Below are 18,769 nucleotides of genomic sequence, written 5' to 3' on the forward strand. Positions count from 1 at the left end.
CTAAGAGTGGTTATGCATACTGAAAATCAATAGGGAAAGTAAGTTGTAGAGGAAAGAAAGTAAAGAGTAGAACATGAAGACAGGACAGGACACCTGGCATATACAGATACTTTGTTGAAGAATGTAAAGTGAAAGCATGTGAAGAAAGTAAAAATGGGAAAAGAAAACCAAATGGGAAACTTTTAGTTTCCAGTGGGTAATGTGTACTGGAACCAAAGTTTGTCCCTAGAGGTTTATGCTGTTTTGAGCTGTTGCACTTCTGTTCCCTTAGTATAGAGGTAAGAGATACTTGGTACTATATTAAGACAGTGTATCAGTGCTATTTGAAGCTTTTGTATATGGATAAAACATAGCCCGTGTGTAGAAAAAGAGCACCTTTTCCTCTCTAGGAAATCGGGCTATAGAAAAGGTAGGTATATTGTGGGAAAGGGTAAAAGAAACTTGCCTGTTTTTCCTGAACATGCACACACAGAGCTCTGGTCTGCAGTCATGCTTCTTCTCCTCTCCCTGGTTTAGGGTGAGAGTGGGAAGAAGGAAAGATTCCTTTGCAATGTAGCTTTTCTATAAGGCTATTTGCATTTTCTAAGTGATCATCTCTTGTCTTTGCCTAGTAAGTAGGTCCCTGCTGTGAAATCCGTTGTTGGCTAAATTTATGTGAGAGGTTAGATGGAACTAGAACTAGCTGTTCTAGTAAAATGAGCTGTTCTAGTAAAATGAGTGATCTCCAAGGTCACTTCAATTCCATGTTTCTCTGCCTTGCTTGATTTTGTTAAGGAGTTAGATGTACCAAGCTGTAGATACTGAAAAAGTCAATGGGTGAACCTTAATATTAATAGTAGCTCGTAGTTACTGGTGTGTAATCAATTAATGATATCTGACCAGTCTTTGAAATGTGTATGCAAATACACAGTGTGTAACTTGTTTAAAACTTAAATATTCCATTTAGATATGGAACTTGAATTTGTCCATGGTTAAATTATTGCATTTGTTTTTAATGTTTTTTGATTTGCAGATCAAAAGTGAAGTGAATAAGCTGTACAAATTGCTGGAAATTGATATTGATGGAATTTTTAAGTCCTTGCTCTTGTTAAAGAAGAAGAAATACGCTGCTCTGACTGTGGAACCAACAGGAGATGGGAAATATGTAACTAAACAAGAACTAAAAGGGCTGGATATAGTCCGGAGAGACTGGTGTGATCTTGCTAAACAGACTGGAAAGTAAGTTTCTTTGTGGCATTGTCTTCTTTGCTCTATTTTAAACAGTACATGACTCCTAACTATTTGATACTGTGTTTCCTGAAGATCATAAATTGGTAACTAACATCAGTGTTAGGACTTAGCTGATTTTTGTAGGAGATGGTAAATGTTACCTTCTGGCATTGGTAACAGGTTATAGCAGTGCAAATCCAAACGTCTCCTAAATTCACTATCTGGTTTTGCATCTGCTGTAGAAGCTGTGCTTCTGAGTTGTCACAGTGTTGTAAATGCCATTCATTAAACCAGAGCTGAAATCTTGTGAAGATGGTAGATGCTGTCAGCATATTTGGAGTTGTAGGTTCTAGTCAGATATTTAATTTCCTAGATGGGTAAAGAAGCTGGTGGTCAGCACTTTCAGCACCCTCTAAAAAAGCTGGAAGTGCAGTGGGTGCAGCCTGAGGAGGTGATGATCCATTTCCCCAAGACTGCTTCTCTTTCCTTTTGCCATGAGACTCCTTTGATACGTCATTAGGATGGATACTCGATTGACTGTTTATTAATTGTCATTGCACAGGGCATTTTAATGCTTTAATTCAGTAGAAGTAATACATTTAGCACCATAGAAAGAAAATTAGAGACAGTGGAGAGGTGGTCATCTGGGTGCTGACTCATTGTATAATGCCTCTTGAAAACTTAAACAGCTCATGGTCCAAATGTATCCAAAAATGAATACTTTTCACATCTGTAAAAATACACCACTTGCTTACTGTTCTTAAGACTTGCATTTTCTAAGAAAAGATGCATCATAATAGAAGCAAATTTTTCCAAGTTAGGAATGTATTAGTAATTAAAGCTATACAAATGTTGGAGAGTGTTCTTTAGTGACTAACTCTTCTGCAGCTGGCAGATCTTCCAACCACATTTTGCAGCAATAGGCAAGACTTCGCTTACTTGGTATGTTCTCTTCTCCCCCATCCTAAGATACCTGCTGTGGAATAATAAATGGAAAAATGATAGGGCAGCAGAAAATAGAAAGTTGCACTCAACCCTTCCAAATCACTAGTTAGCATTAGAACTGTTTGCGATAATTTGCTTTTAGTAAAATAAGTAAATAAATGAAACACAACATAAAATCTGCTGGCAAATTTCTGTAAATTTTTCATCATACTTCATCCTTGGGCTCTTTAATGTCTAGAGAAAATCTGGGGGAAGAGAAGACGGTGTCTGTTGTAATGGTTTTGCATGTGCCAAGCAAGCTTTTCTTAATTTTTGTACTGTTTTTGCAGCTATGTAATTGGTCAGATTCTTTCTGATCAGCCCCGAGACATAATTGTGGAAAATATTCAAAGGCGACTTATAGAAATTGGAGAAAATGTGGCCAGTGGTCAGATTCCAACAAATCAGTTTGAAATAAACAAGGTGAGTGATCTTGCAGCTCTTTTCTCTCTGAGAAAAACTTTACTGTTCCTGAATATATTGACTGCTGACAAAAACATTTTTTAATCCATATGATGCTGTGCAATAGGAGGAGTTTTATTAGGCCCTGAGTAGTTCAGGGAGTGCTGCAAGGATCCTACCATATGAGGGAAGAAAACACTACTGGGGCTGGAGGCTCCAGAATAACAACTTTGTGTCTTGTCCCATCCTGCTGTTTACCAGGCTCATTCTGCACTTTGACAATGACATGATGCTTTCAGGAGGAGTTTTTTCATAAGCTGTTACTTTATATTTCAAGCTTGAAATGCATAAACTGAAAAATGCAATGGAAAAGAATCAAATACTCTGTTTTCTAGAAAACCCTCATAATATGTCCCTAGAAAGCTCTGTATAAAAAGGGCCAATAGTCATTTTGAGCCCTCATTCAAGACTTACTTGCAACAAGAAGTAAAATATTTTGCTTTGTCTATAGCAGTTTTAGCAAAAGCATTGTGGTTTGGAGATTTTTAAAATTTTTTTTTGTGAATCCTCAATGGTAAAACCTGTATTTTTAGCTTCAGAGACTCCCCTTTCCTGTTGGGGGGGGGGGGCGGTGTTTCACCAATGAATTGCCCCTCTTATGCTTCTAATAGAAGAGATCTATCAACTGTCCATCCACAGTCTGTTTCTTTTGCCAGCTGGACATCTGTCTGCTCTGTAAGACTGTATTAATCAGTTAAGAAATGTGCTCAGGTTGTCGGGTGAGTGTAGAGAAATCACTGAATTTTATGATTGACTTAAAAAAAAAATGTTCTGATGCAAATCTTCTAAGAGCACTTAGTGTCCCAGTAAAAGATATATATAGCAAAATGTTCACTTTGAATTCCTAAAGTTCCTCTGTTTTACTACTTCAGAAAAAATGTGTTTAATTATTAGGTCAAGTGTAGAAGTTGTTTCTAAGAATTGGGATGACAGTCTAAATGGAGCATTTTATTTTATTTAAAGGAAAACTCACTATGGAATCTCAGTAGTATGAAATACACTGAAATATTTGAATTCGGTTGTATCCTCTTGCTACAGAGCTTGTTAGATACACCTATACTCAATATCAAGATTTACTGTACGACCTTAATGGAACAGGAGTAAGAGGGTAATCTCTGGCTCTATTGTTATATTTTTTGTAATATTGTCATCTTCAATTTAGTTTATAATGCAAATGCATTTTTCAGATGGTAATTGTAAAAACATTTTGTTTTATTAATAATAACATTTATAAAATTTGAAAGACTGGTACCTAGGGTTTAACATATGGCAAATACATTTGTTACAGTCTTTGTCTTACTTTGTGTTTCAGAGGAACTTGTGAATGGTTAGAAAGATGAAGATAGCTGCTGTGTAATCTTGTCTTGTAAAGTTCTGAGTTATCCATCACTGAAGTAATAGATTTTTCTCATAGTTATGTTTCCGTTTTCCCTTTTGATATTTTAGGCATTGACAAAAGATCCCCAGGATTATCCTGACAAAAAAACCTTGCCACATGTGCATGTTGCCATGTGGATAAACTCTCATGGAGGCCGAAAGGTGAAGGCAGGAGACACAGTGTCATATATCATTTGTCAGGTAAAAATGTCTTTCTTCATAGCTGAATAGTAGGTATTGTTTTGAGATATGGTAAAGAAAACCAGCTCAGCTCCTAGGAAAATATTTTGGCATTTATTTTTGGTGAGGTAGTCTTCTATTTTAAAATAGTCGGTTTTCTGTACTGAATTTAGTTTTATCGAGCATTGTGATCAGCTCACAACTATTTCCATATAGTGGCTGGTAAAATGTCCCTGAATTCATTCATGTTTGGAAGTAGAACTTTAAAGAAAATGCCTAGTCTTTGTTTTAAGCAGAAAAAATTCTGGTGGTGAAGAGCCTTTTATTCATGGAAAGATAATTGTTCTTGTTGGCTAAATAGTGTCATTGTTATTTCCAGTCTCAACCTGCAGTCTCTTCAATTTATGGTCATTGGATCTGGCAGTGGCTCTGATGTATAGACTGGGAAATTCGAGCCACTCTCCGGTTTCAGGTGTTTATCCTATGAATGCTTATCAGTATTTCACAAATATATACTCCACTTTGGTTCTGTTGATTAAAAAGGAAAAGTGTAAATTGAGTTAGATGAACCAAGGGATCCTTTAGGGCAAGCTGATGAACTTGACAATGTGACTATTTCAGCTCCTTCATTATTTTCAAACTGAAAGATACTGTGTTTGACTTAATTGAGAGTTCTTAGCCTGACATCCCAGAGCTGCCAAGACTTTTGAGAGCTGGGCCACGGGTGCGGCTGAGCAGTGGCACAATACAAGAGAAGAATATACTTGTTGAAAGAAGGGAGCTGAAGGAGTTGCATTGTAATTATTTTTGCAAAGCAGCTGGATGAGCTGAATAGTCCTAAATTAATTTTGTTCTGAATACTAAGTTGTCTGAAAGGAGTAGGAGGGACCAATGGCTTGCAGTCTGTCTTTATTAGTGAAGAGTTTTCAGTCCATGGTTGCTGACCCTATTGAAACCAGTAGCTCATCTTAAATGAAAAAATGAAGGTGTCATGTGTTAATGCATTAGTTCTGTTTCGCTGAAGAGGGAAAAAAAAAATTAAAAAAGAGACTGTACTTAGCAAAAAAAAAACCCCCAAAACAGTTGTGGTACTTCTCCCCACCCTGCCCCATTCCTATAAATGTTTACATCTATTACAGAATCTTGCTAAAATACTGCTTTACGTTCTGCTCTAAGATTTTTGACGCACATTAAAAATGAAATTTCTTAGTGCATTTGAAGACTGGGATTATGATTTTGCACATTTAAATGAGTTATATTTTTCAAGAGTACTCTTGTCTTAGATCTGTTACTTAATTCCTCTGTGTGTATTGTTTTCAATTTAATATTGCCTTTTTAAATGAAATTATTTTCTCCTTATCTTCCTCTTTCAAGTTGGAAAAAAAATTAATGTATATTTTAACCTCTCTGTGGTGTTTCTCTCTTGGCTGAGATGTGACCATATATTTCTTTCAGTATTTCTGAATATTTTAGAATTTCCTCTTGCAAATCAACACTGTTGTCTCTGTTACTTATTCCTGTGCCAATGAGTGAAGGTCCATTCTCTTACCATTCATTCTATTTGCTTCTTTATAGAATTAAAGAATATAAATTTCCTAGAAAAACAGATCTAGTTTTGATAGCCATGACTTAGAATTTGCTTGTTGTGCAAAATGATAATGCTGGTTTAGTACGAAGTGAATCCAAAATGCATGCCCTCTGTGTATTTTTAACTGGGCTGATGGTTACAATGTGTTTTCATTGTGCATTTCAGAATTGACAGATGGGACTGTTTACTCTGTCTACTCGTACTGATTTGCACGTGTAGGCTGCAATAATACAAGCTGGTTTTGCATTCTTGAACTTGCTAGTTGATGCCAGCATCAGCAATGCAGTTTTTTTTACTACTGTTGGATTTGTATTGGATGCATAATAAATCAACGGAAAGAGTGTCTAACAATTTTGCATTAAAATAATCCATAATATTTGAAGCATAATTCTTTGTATAGACTTTTTTTTCACACTTTGTTTTCTATGTGTCTCCTAAGGATGGATCAGATCTCAGTGCCGGCCAGCGAGCATATGCTCCAGAGCAGTTAAAAAAGCAAGAAAATCTTACAATTGATACTCAGTACTACCTGTCACAGCAAATACATCCAGTAGTTGCTAGAATATGTGAGCCTATAGAGGGAATTGATTCTGTTCTTATTGCAACCTGGTTAGGTAAGTATTCTAAATTCAGCTTATTTAAAGAATTGCAAGATCCAAAGTGAGAGGTTTTAATGTGTGTTTCTCAACAGAAATGCTTCCCCCCATATCAGTCTTTTACATTGAACAATAGCTTGTGTTACACAGCCTGTAGAAAGCAGTGTGGACTCTAAGTGTATTTATGACTTCTGCAGAATAGTTTTTTCAGAAGGTGATCACTAACATGAATTTAGTCTTAAAGTCCTTGCTCAGAGTTGCAAAAATCTGCTTTTCAGTACTATTGCATGTCTTTGAAATTTTCTTAAGTTACTGAAGGAGTTCTGGGGTGTGCATCTGAACTAACATTTTTTTCAGAGAGAAATACTGGGATCTCTGGCATCTTCCCAGGGGAAAAAAAAAAAACCAGTGATAATTGCTAATTGCCCTAATGAAAGAATACAAATTTTTTACTAGGATGCAAGTGAAAACGTGGTTGCTAAAACTGACTTATTGGATAATAGAAACATGAAATCTTAGTAACAGTTTTAACTGCTTCATATGAAGGAATTAAGTGGTCCCAAAACCAAGAAGTGCTGTTAAAAAATGTAACTAATGTTAGTGGTCCATGAAATCAATAGTTTTAATTCAAATGAGCAACAGGGAATTGTTCTTGTTAAAGTTATTTGTCCTTTTAAAAGGTGTCTAATAATTAGAATTGGAGATTTTTCTGCACAACTGTGATTGCCTCTTTCTTCTATATTCCCTATATTTCTTACGAGAAAAAACTGAAAGGTTGAAAATCTGTTTACAGTTCTGTTGGGTCTCTTCTTGAAAATGCTATGCTCTATATGTATATTCCTTCTAATGTTGTTTCCTCCCTAGAAGTGATTAACCACTTAGAAGTCAGACTTGACTGCTCCACTTGATAAACAGAAATTTAGTGCTTTGTATCCCACATGTAGTTTATTATTTTTAAAACTGTTGCTGAAGGACATGAAAAAGTTGTTAGTTTTGCTTGCTATGAAATTCTTGAGAAGACTGCCTTTTCTCTAGGAGAACTTCTTAGAGAGTTGCACTGTGTCAGTTTAATAATCTGTTTGTGCTATGCCTGTGTCTACAGGAAGTTCAGGCCTGCAGAAATCACTTTGTTCAGAATATTGGAATGCTCAAAGGAAGAGTTAATCATCAGCATTTTGTGTTTAGGTAAAGAAGGCCGAGTTCAGGATTTGGCCAGTTAAAAATCACCTGGTAGCGGGTTGCCTCAGGACCCTTCACCTGTGTAACTGCATCTGTAGCTCCCTTATTAACAGCTGGTTAGCTTGGAGATTATACTTGGAGTCTGTGCAAGAAAGGTCCTGCCTTGCTGTTTCTCAGGAACGGGGATGATAGCAATGAAGGATCTTTATCTCCCAAGACAATCCTTGTTACATGCAGCTTTTTCCATCTCCATTTCTGAGTTGTTGAGAAGGGGTTGAAGACAGAAATTCTGCTTTTTCTGAGTCAGCAAAGGTATTTCTTGGGAGCATTTGATGGTGCCATGTGTCCTCAGCAGCTCTCATGCTTTGAGGAGGTGTCAGCCCTGCTCCACACATGCAGGCTGACCACACAAATCATCATGTTTATTATGTGGCAAGGCCTTGGTATCCAACTTTCCCTTGATGTCAGAGTCGACTGTGTGGTATGCCTGACTGAAAAGGTCAAGCACTCTTGGTTAGGTGAAGGGGTTTAAAATAGGCAGCAAAGTTGTCCTTCCTTTAGGTAAAAGACAAGAATGATTTCTGAAGCTACTTTATTTTTTTTTGGCAAAGATTGTTAGTCTTGTAGAGTTAAGCTCAAACTCAGAGGTCTTATTCACAACAGGTTAGATTTTCAGAGAAGACTGGCTCCCTTCAGAAGCCTAAATTAACTACCCAGATCTTAAGAACTCTGCCACTTGACAACACCTACTGTTTGCAAATGCCTGTGCTGCTTTTTGCCCTGTACTGTGTTCCAGATGAAGATTTCTTTTATGGTCTGTAATAGCATCATGCAGCTGAGAGTTTATTAATAGTCCACAATTGTCAGTCTGAAAACCTGTATGTATCTATTACAGTCTTACATCTGAAGTGTGTTCAGTTTGACCTTGCTGTGCAGTCAAAATTTTATCACCTTCCCCTAGCTTAGTTTTCTTGGAAAAGCTTAAACTGAGCTTGAGGGTAAAGTCAGGTCTTTTTCAAGACTTCTGATCTGCTTAGGTTTTCATATACAGCACTTGATCAGAGCTGTACATAAGTCATTGCAAGCTGAAGTTATCTTACAGGGTTTTTTAAATGGTACTGGAGGCAGAGTCAAGTGGTTTTCTTTCATAGAAATCAAAAATCCTTTGTGAGATACAAAAGACTACAAGACACTTGAGTCCAGCTTGCTAAAACAGGCAAATATGGAAACTGTTTACTGCTCTGTGATGCTAAGTTGGGCTTTTTTACTTAGTATTTTCGTCATGATATACATCCAAATTCCCATTGTTTTTCCCATCTTGTTGCAAAAAGGCACATTTTCCCGTTCTGAAGGATATATAAGCATCATATCTATGGACCAAAACCCTGTGCATTCTCATTGTGTGTGTCTTCCTCCACTAATCAGATTTATTGTGTTATGTAGAATATGTGTCTGTATAGGGAGAGTGGTTGTAGAAGAAAGATCTTGGCTGCACGTTTAACAGAATCTACAATAATGCATGTTTATAAGGTGAATGTTTCCTGTCACCCTGTTAGTCTGAGTAGATAAAATTGAACTCGGCTGCAGAAACTTGGCTCACATCAAAGTGCTGAAAAGTTCTTTGTTCTGTCTGAGCTCAAAGCAAGTAATATTAAATTATTTTAAACAGTGAAGAACAGGAGCAAATAATACAACTTAAAAATTGCAGAGAAGCCCATAAATATATTGATTCCATATGGAATCAAGTTGAGAACTGCCTTTTGCTTTGGGGCATTGTAGGTCTGCCTAGTGTTTGAGAGGTGGAAGTTCATTGTTCCTAAAAACGAGAACCTCATGGGCATACTCCTGCATTCACTCTTTGTCTTGAAGTTTCTGAGGAAATGCAGTGACAAGATGAGGATTGTCTCAGTTTGTAAAACTAAATAAAGTGTGCAGTCTAATCAGTTACATAATTTAATAAATCTGATCTTCCTAAATCTCCTAAATGACCTTACTTCATCCTTAATGTATCTAGCTTTTAATCTGGAAGAACTATATGGCACAGCAATTCTCTTACTGTATTTCAAATAAGGGTTTTTTATTAAGACATAAGTACTGCTCCTTGTCTCGAAGGAAAGTTACATCTTATTTGTGCATTGTCAGAAATAAGCAGTCATTGTTGAAGCAGACTTCTTTAACCATGGGACTTTTGTAGCTGTTACTGCATAACATTGTTTGCTTCCAATGATGGAAGTTGATGACTGCTGTCCTAGGCAGTGTCGTGATGTTCTGAAAGAGGTGTGTTCTGCTGCCTTGCAGAGGGATGTGCACACTGGCGCTCTGCAGCTTGCTTGCATTGGGCATTTCTTAGGAAGGCTGGCAGATTTTAGGGAGTCGTTCCTGGGTCCTGGTGAGGCTTGTCCTGAGGAGCACTTCCCAGTACTGCTCCCTGCTTTGATGCAGTGTCTGTGTGTTAGCTGCTTCTTGTATGGAAACCGACCAGCAGCACATATATTCGCTTTTTTGTTGTCTTTTAAAAAAATTATTATTAGAGAATCGTTTAAGTGTCTTTAATACAGTGTGTAGCAGCTGCTCGGACAGCCTTTGCAGACAGAGTTGCTCTCTGCAGAATGGTTGCTCTTTTTGTAGCACGAAGGGTGTGAAGTGAAAGGACAGTGATGAAAATTAAGATTAAAGTCATGATGGAAGTTCATGACAATACGACAACTAGCCCTAGAGCATGTGAGCTTAGTTGTTTGCGGTCTGGCTGGGTGTTTTGAGATGCTCCAGACCTGCTCAGAACCTGAGAATCGTTAAAGCGCGCTGGGCGCTCTGCATGAATAAAGGAAAAAGGGGACATATGAATGAATAAAAGAAGCGACGGTAAGATGAATGAGTAAAAGAAGCAATAGCGACGTGAATGAATAAAGGAAGGAGCCCGGCCGGGCGGGCGGCCCCGGCCCCGCGGGCCCCGCTGCAGTGCGCGGCGCCGGCCGCGGGGTGGCAGCACGGGCCGGCGGTTCCCGGCCTCCCGCGCGGGGCTGCGGGCGGGACTCCCGCGGCCCCGGGCACCTGCGGCTGGAATGCGGCCCCGGGGACGGCCCCCGGGCACAGACCCCGTTAACAACCCCGGGAACAGCCCCGGCACAGCTCCCGGGAACAGCCCCCGGCCCCGCACGGCTGCCCGGCGCTCGCACGGCGCCCCTGTGCCCGCCGGAGTGCGGGGGAAGGAAGGGCGCAAGCGACCCGCAGAAATGTTGCTTTTAAAATACTGCGTTTGGTAAAAATCTCTGAGCGATTTTTCAGGTTCTTGAGTCACCCGCTTTGCTTGCCAGTTAGTAATGGTTTAAATAATTCAGGAGCAAGTCCTCGAACTTAGTTGTATTAATTAGTTTGGTCGTTCTGCTTTCATCAGCCCGTTTGTAATGTCGCAGTGCTTTAAAGTCCTGCGTCCAGCCTTGTTCTGGTGAGGTGCTAAAACTTACCTCTGGTGTAGGTAATTTAATGATAGCCCTGAAGACTTTTTCCTGTCAGAGTAAGTCAAAGTCCCTCTGATTTGTATTTTTTCTTGATGTCATGAAGGTTAAAAAAAAAAATCACTGATTAGTCTCATCCTATATAATTTAAAAATTACCAAAACCAGATATTATTTTTTTTTCTTCCACCACCCAATTAGATAGCCCTTCTTTTGTGTACAAGTAAAATAACATGACCAGTGTGACCTGGTCTGAGAGGATACCAGTTAGGGTGCTGAAATGGGTTAACTGAACCAACTAACTATTCCTGAAAGGGGATAATAGATAAAGTAGTTCCCAATTCCACAAGATAATTAAGGTAGGCATGTTCTTTAAAAGCCTGATTTGTAGTTCCTTTTATTTCACTATGGCTGTTTGCACACCAAACCTTAGATGTATGCTCAGTTCAGGACAATATTTTTTGTTGTTGTTTTTTCCAGCCAAAACAACTAAGAAAGTTCAGAGATAGGTGTGATTTAAATTCTCACATTTATATTTTTTCTGTTAAATTAATATTAAATGACCAGTATTTATTGTCACTGTTTTTGACTCAGTGTTGGAAAACTGCAGTTGTCTGAAGACCAAAATTTGTCTCCTTTTATCTTTTAGTGAGCTACTTTGCTCTATTTGCCTGTGGGGAAACAACCAAAGATTTCTAGCTGAGCTGTAAAGGTACCTGTATCAGAAAGTTGGAGTGATGTTTTTTTTCATTCCATTTCTGAACTTCAGAGTAAACTGAGAGTTTTTGTTTTCACCATTGTTATCTTAGATCTAACCTACTGCATACTTGATTTTTTTGCAAAATGTGAATACTGAACTCCAGTTCCCTTTCTAAACCTTCTATCTGCTACCTGTGTGCTGCAAATATATTACCAACCATTTTATTTAAAAAAAAGGCAACCAAAAAAACCAACAAACCGCCCCCCCCCCCCCCCCCCCCCAACAAACTAAAACCCCAGACAAACAAACAAAAAGACCCTACAGTTTTTTGAGGGGGGCGAACATTTGTATTAAAGTGTAAAATAAGCTATTAGTAGGGTATTTTGCTTTGTATGTTTTTTCTTTAAATGAATAGTGGAGAACTGAAATAAAAGTTTAGAAACCTCCTGGAGGTGAATTGTTACCTTTGTGCATTGACTTTTTTTTCTTTTGACAAAATTGGGAAGATTGAATAAATGTTATTGAAATCCATATTCTATCAAGAATCAAATAAACTTATTTGGCAATAGAATTTTTCCTTGTGCTTGAATTTGCTTTGAGACTGCAACAGAAAAATGCAGAATAGTGGTATTAAAGTCAGACTTTTTTTTAATGTAAAAACAATCTGTATCTGCCTGTATAACATAACTGCTTTTTAAGTGCAATAATATTTGTGTAGTTTCCCTGAATATTGTTCCTAATCATTGTCTTATGGTATCACGGTGCAGTTATAATAAGGTGAAGCTTCACTTTCTATTTGTAATCTTTGTTACATTTCTTGTAGGAATTATTACATTTTTAAATTGAAATTTATACAGAATATGGTTTAATACATGGTAATCTGTTACTTGGCTTAATATCTGTTAAAAATATATTTTAAGTGCTTCTCTGCTCTTTTTTTTCTGCTACTAATGTGAGTTTTCTGAAGGTTTTCTCCTACATGCTCATTTGATTAAGGTTTTTTTCCCAACATGTGTTTTTTCCTAAAGTTAACAAAAAACCCCTGTAAATGAGATGCATGGACTTATAAAATGTTGCACGCGACAAAGGATGACAAAACTTGAGGATTTTTATTAAGTTTACTTTGGCAGTCTTATTCCTAGAACAGTGAACTTCGTACTTGCTTGCTTATTTACTTATTTGTGGTTGAATCAGTATTTCTGGGATCTCTTTTGTGTATTTATTTGTTTAAAATCTTGAGTTCTGGCAATCAAAAATAAAGCACTTTGTCTCCAGCGCTGCGGTTTTAAATGCTGCTGCTGAATTTTAACCACTGCATTAGATTGAAACCTCCATGCTGTTAACCACTGAGCCAAAATGAAATCGACCACTGCATTGAAATCAGAGTTGGCAGTTGTGTACGGACTTGAAGGAGTTGGTAATAGCAGTGCACCCGCGTTTCTTTAATGGGGTTTTTATTCTCTGTTTTTGGTTTTAATGGTGCCATTTTGATTTAAAGACCGTTTCTTAATAATGATGCACATTTTTATTGAAATATTTTCAATGTAACTTAAGAAGAAAATAACAATAAAGCTATCCGTTAGGAGTGGTTTCCTCAGAAACAAAATGTTCTCTTGCATACTCCCATGATAATGCAGTGTGCTTGTTTTATTTATAAAGCAATCTTGCGTAAGAAGATAAGTAAGATGATTTCTTCATGTCTCGTGAACCTTTATTCGTGGTTAAAAATTGTAGAATGTATTTATGTTTTATAGAGGAAGTTTTGCTTAGGAGAGATTTTCAGCTTCTGAATTTACATTTTGTAACTTTCTTTTGAATCTGCTTCACCAAGCATATGAAAAATAAGCCTGCTTGCATGGTTGACCTCTTAGTCTTTGAAATTTTTGTTTCTTATTAATAGGACTGGATCCCTCCCAATTCAGAGTCCATCACCATTACCATAAAGATGAGAATGATGCCTTGGTTGGTGGCCCAGCTCAGCTCACTGATGAGGAGAAATACAGGGATTGTGAAAGATTCAAGTTTTGCTGCCTCAAATGCGGAACAGAAAATATTTATGACAATGTCTTTGATGGTTCGGTTAGTTGGTTTTTTTGTTTTGTTTCTGTTCACTGGTGAGGGAGAAAAATGCCTGTAGGGAGAACAGCTTTTCAGATAAGATTCATATGATGTAGGAGAAGATACCATATTGTTTCAGTCCTCCTGCTATTTATAGCCTTGGAGCAGATAATTGCTGATAGGATAGTGCTGACATATTTTTCCCATTTTTGCAATTCAGCTGCGTTGTCTCGCAGAACATGTGAGATTTTTCTGGCTTCATTAATCTGTTTGCCCACAGTCGTGAATGATTGTTGCTGTTACTTCTAAAGGAATCCTTATCTTAACACCTTAGTAACTTCCAGTTCTCCATTTAATAAAACTTTTGTATAGCAATGGCAGTTTTTTCAACCTAAATCATAATAATTGGAACAAAGTGCTTTTTAAACTTGTGTTTATCTGGCTACATCCCACCTCCCTTCTTGACAGTAAGGTTTTTCTATGTTATCTTTCCTTCTGTCTTTGTGAATTGAATAAAAAGTCACAGGGGTACATTCTTGTTGAGAAGTTCTGCCCAAAAATGTATCTCTGACCTTGGATCACAACTTGAAACAAGGCCAAGTATTTAACTCTGCAGCATGTTATGTGTATATTAGTCATCGGCAAATTAGCGAGCTTCAGAGTAGTGAAAACCTTGAAACTGAAAGCAAATAAATCTTTTATCTAAATTAAAAGTAATTATTTTAAGTTAATTTGGACAAACAGCAGATGTTTTGCATTTTTTGAATCAAAATAGAGCGGTGGTTGGAAACAAGTAAGAGGAAAAAGACCCAAATTGAGTGATACTTTGTGAATCCTTGACTTTTGTTCGTCGCAGCTGTAAATAAGACAGTTAATTGCATGTAGACTTGACAAGTTGCAGATGGGCTAACTGGAGAGGAATGGATGTCAAACTCCTTAAAAACAGTATATCCCCAGCACCAAACAACAGGAGAAATCCTGAAACCAAGCCAAAAGTCCCCTCTATTTCACCTGGAATTAATTAGCGTTGTGAGTGGGGGTTTAGCCAAGATCTCTCACAACAGCTACATCTTACCTTGAAAGAAAGTTTTCTGAAAGCTCTATGACTGTCCAGCCTGCCAGACTGGTGTTACATTAGTGATAATCCCACAAACTTAATTTTAGCTGTTCACACAACAGTTCCAGGTCTTGAATTTTTAATGTCAGGTGTTCAGAAAATTTTGAAAATAAGGGAAAGAAAGAGATGGTGCAAAACTGTAAGAGCTATTCTGTGAACTTGGAGAAAATAGAAGTGATAATGTGATTTTTCTTCAATGACATTTGTCTCTACAGCTCTGTTGGTAATTTCATAATTAGTATCTATAAGGTTGATTTCAAAGTTCTGATCAGTGGACTGAGGCTGAAGTTTGTCTCTGGTAAAACAATAAACTAGTTTTTTTTGGGGGGGTGGAAGGGGGGAGGCTTGATTTGTCCAGATTTTTTTTTTTTTTTTTTTTTTTTTTTACTCAGCATCACTTTTTGAATTATGCTGTGTTCTCTGAAAGAGCTTCCCTTAAGAACAGAATGAAGATACCTCTGCCCTGCAGTTTTCCTATATGGGTGTGGCCAACCGTGATGGGAAGAAAGAAGGCCCAGATATTAAAAGCCCTTTACGAGTGTTACTATTAAAAATATCTGTATTATGTCTAAACTCCTGTGGTAACTTCTGTTTCCATCATCTGTCATAACGGTCCTCTTGTTACATGTCTGTTTTCAGGGCCGATTTATTGAACCCAGCTTGCAAAGCTGCAGCAAGACAGAGTGTGAAGAGCCTCCTTTCAGCTATGTGGTTCAAATGAGCAACAAGTTACTGCTGGATATCAGACGCTACCTCAGAAAATACTACTGTGTAAGTATGCAGAAAATACTCTGCCATGTGAAATGAGTTTTTGCAGTAGTGCTGACGACTTAGTGACTGTCGTGTTACCCTTTCTTTTGTACAGTGTGAGGTAGTAGCATGAAGCATCAACCACCAACTTTCTGAAAATAAAACAATCAGTGAATTAAAAAATTAATTTAGAATGTTTGTTTTCTCAGTTCAGCCTCAAGATAGATTTATTTACATATTTGTAGCTGTGTGTCAGCATTATTATAGATATAATAGCTCTCTGTTTTCCAGATTTTTAGCCGGAGTGCATTATCTCAATGCTTTTAGGAAAATCTGTGAAGCCTATCAAATATGTAGATATCAGTTTCTCATGCAACTGAAATATGATTCTCCTTCTTCAACTCAAATTGATATATATTGTCTTATAATATGAAAAGGAAAGCCAAATACAGCTCTGTAAAAATTCTTTGAAGGACTGTAGAAAGGGAAATACTATGAATGTTTCTTAAAAATGTTTGGGAAGGGAAAAAATAAGAAGATAGATGGGTAGTTAATTAAATTTATATAATTCTCGTTTTTTTTGAGGGGTAGTACAAGAAACCCAAAGTGCCACTGGTAGTGGTTGGCTTAGTATGGCATTGTGGGGAATAAAGGTGTAGTATTTTAAATTCCTGTCTTCTCATAATCCATCATTAGGACAAAACCCACCATGCTTTTTAACTTATATCGGTATGGTTTGTATTTCTAATATGCTAAAGCATCATATTTTGTGAATTGGCATTTAGTTATTTTAGTCAGATTTTCATAGAGCATCTCATGCTATTGCCTGCCTGCTTGTTTTGATTGTCCAGCATTGCCTGCTTACACAGCTGCAGGATGGACATAAATTTTGAAGACATTCAGAACCTTTATGTGCTTGTAACTTTTGATACACCCACAAAAGTAAATAGTTTCTAAAAATTTGGCCTGTACCAAATTTAAATGACGTACCTAATTTGTTGTATGTTTTCTTAAGTATTACAGAATTCTTTTGCAAACAGCAGTTACAATACTAAGAATTATTATTGTGATTTAATACTATGTGTAAGTGTATTAAAGTATATGTTTTGTGTTACCTTTCTTCTGTACTAGTTCTTATTGCAATTATAGCTGATTGTTTTCTAAACCCGCTTCTGAAAGCATAATAATTTCTGAAGGTAAAAATACTTCTTTTGAAGATCTTTGCATCAAAAGGAGCACAAAACCTTTTAAGGCTATTTAAATTCAAGCATTATTTCACAAGGTAGATTGTTCCTTTGCATTGAAGTTAAAGATGACTTGGATAGTTGAAGACACCAAAATGTGAGATGTCATGTTACTTTATTGCAAAGTCCAACTGTCTGCAAATTTATGATTATATTAAAGTATTATTAAATAATGGGTCTAAGTAATATATTTACACCAACTCTTTTTGTCTGAAAATTGGTTTTTAGATTTAATGTATATGCATAATGCTAATAGAGAGTGGAACATGCTAAGTAATTTCAGGCATATAAAGTGTTTAAAAACACATGCAGAAGATATGCAATAGTAAACTTGTATGAAGAAAGATGCCTTTAAGGGCAGGAGAAGTTCTTACTGCTGATAAGAACAAAAAGTGATGTAATGTTTTGCCCTGTTCAATTTTTATTTTGGTTGGTTGTTTTGTCTTCTTTTAAAACCAAGCCATGAACCAAACTGTAATGTTTGAATATTGAACATTGTAATTTTCTTACATAAATCTATTAAGTATCTTACTGCGTGGTATATTGGATAATTAAGATAATTAACAAGAAAATTATTTGTCCATGTAAGTAAGAGCTTCAGGGTTTTTTTAGTAGTGAGAATTTACTTTTAAACTGTATTTTGACTGGGGAATACATTCAGACTCTGGAAATGTGAGAATAATTTCCAGGTTGCACATTAATTTTCTTTTTACAAAAGGGATTTTCGTCGAGTTGGGCAAGTAAACTTCTTGTCTTGTTAGCTCCTAGAAAATCAGATGCTAAGACTTTTAGTTTATTCCTTTCATCCAGTACTTGTAGTGACTGTATAACAGCTGGAGCTGAAATTCATCAAATGGATGTTTGCACTAATATATGTAATCCTATAAGCTATAAAGACGCACCCAGAAGTATTATGGCAAAGAACCATCTGAACAAAACATTTAATGAAACTTTCAGCCTCTTATTAAACAATCTCCTTTGTAGTAATTGCATCTGAAAGGCACAGAAATACCAATTTGTAAGGGTCACATATATTGTCACTCCATTTCAGTTTTTTTAAGATATTATTATTTTGTTTATATATTCATGAAATGGCACATAATACAAATATGTAAAATGCAAAAATGTGGTTTTTTAACCTGTAAATAATGAGCTGCATTTTATGAAGACAACCCTATCTAGAGCCTTTCAGCCTGATCCACAGCTCACTGAGATAAATAAGTGTACTTTTTTTTTCAGTGAGCTTTGAATCAGATTTTTGAGTGTTTAAGTGTTCAAGATGTTGGTTGTTTTTTCCTTTAGTCTATTGAAATGCTTTTATATGTGGCTGTATAAATTTAGGGGCGGGGGGAGTGTCATAAAATCTAAAAGTAGAAAATCTACTCGCTCTTTTTGGCACATGAAACTGTGTTAAATAAATAAATACAGTCACGATATACTACATTCCTTTAAAAAGATGCAAATGTAACTGCATAAATAGAATTTTGTGAGCCTGCTACAGTCCCATTGTTTTTGTCAATTACTTGCCTTTATATGAAAATACCGGCTTCTGAAATCGTTTTTTGCCATTAAACATTGAAATGTTTTATATTTGACTTCTAAAACGTATCTACCATTGCTCCGGTATTTACAGATTTCTTAATGGTATTAACAATATCAATTTTGATAAGCTTACTCCTAAATGTAAATCTATTTTAAAATGGCATGGAAAGATGTTATTTCTTTTCAGAAATGCATTTATTCTATGAGAGATTGATCCTGTTGTGTGCTTTTTTTTTTTTTTTTTTTTTTATAATTCTGCTTCAGAAGAGCAAATAGATGAAAAGAGAGAGAAACGCTAGCTAATCTAAATTGGGAAATGAAGAGGGCTT

At 36.6% G+C, this 18,769-nt stretch overlaps 1 protein-coding gene across 1 annotated transcript in view; it reads left to right on the forward strand.

Moving 5' to 3' along the window:
* The window catches only part of POLA1 (DNA polymerase alpha 1, catalytic subunit), a 182,916-nt gene that overhangs the window by 69,156 nt on the left and 94,991 nt on the right, over window positions 1-18,769 (forward strand). The window contains exons 28-33 of the mRNA XM_066313985.1: window positions 1,013-1,218; window positions 2,484-2,616; window positions 4,102-4,233; window positions 6,240-6,414; window positions 13,630-13,808; window positions 15,544-15,675. Coding sequence (XP_066170082.1) covers window positions 1,013-1,218; window positions 2,484-2,616; window positions 4,102-4,233; window positions 6,240-6,414; window positions 13,630-13,808; window positions 15,544-15,675 — 957 coding nt within the window. The remainder of the gene's footprint in view (window positions 1-1,012; window positions 1,219-2,483; window positions 2,617-4,101; window positions 4,234-6,239; window positions 6,415-13,629; window positions 13,809-15,543; window positions 15,676-18,769) is intronic.

The sequence above is a fragment of the Sylvia atricapilla genome, chromosome 2 (genome assembly GCF_009819655.1).
Source record: "Sylvia atricapilla isolate bSylAtr1 chromosome 2, bSylAtr1.pri, whole genome shotgun sequence".
In the NCBI taxonomy this organism is placed as follows: Eukaryota; Metazoa; Chordata; class Aves; order Passeriformes; family Sylviidae; genus Sylvia; species Sylvia atricapilla.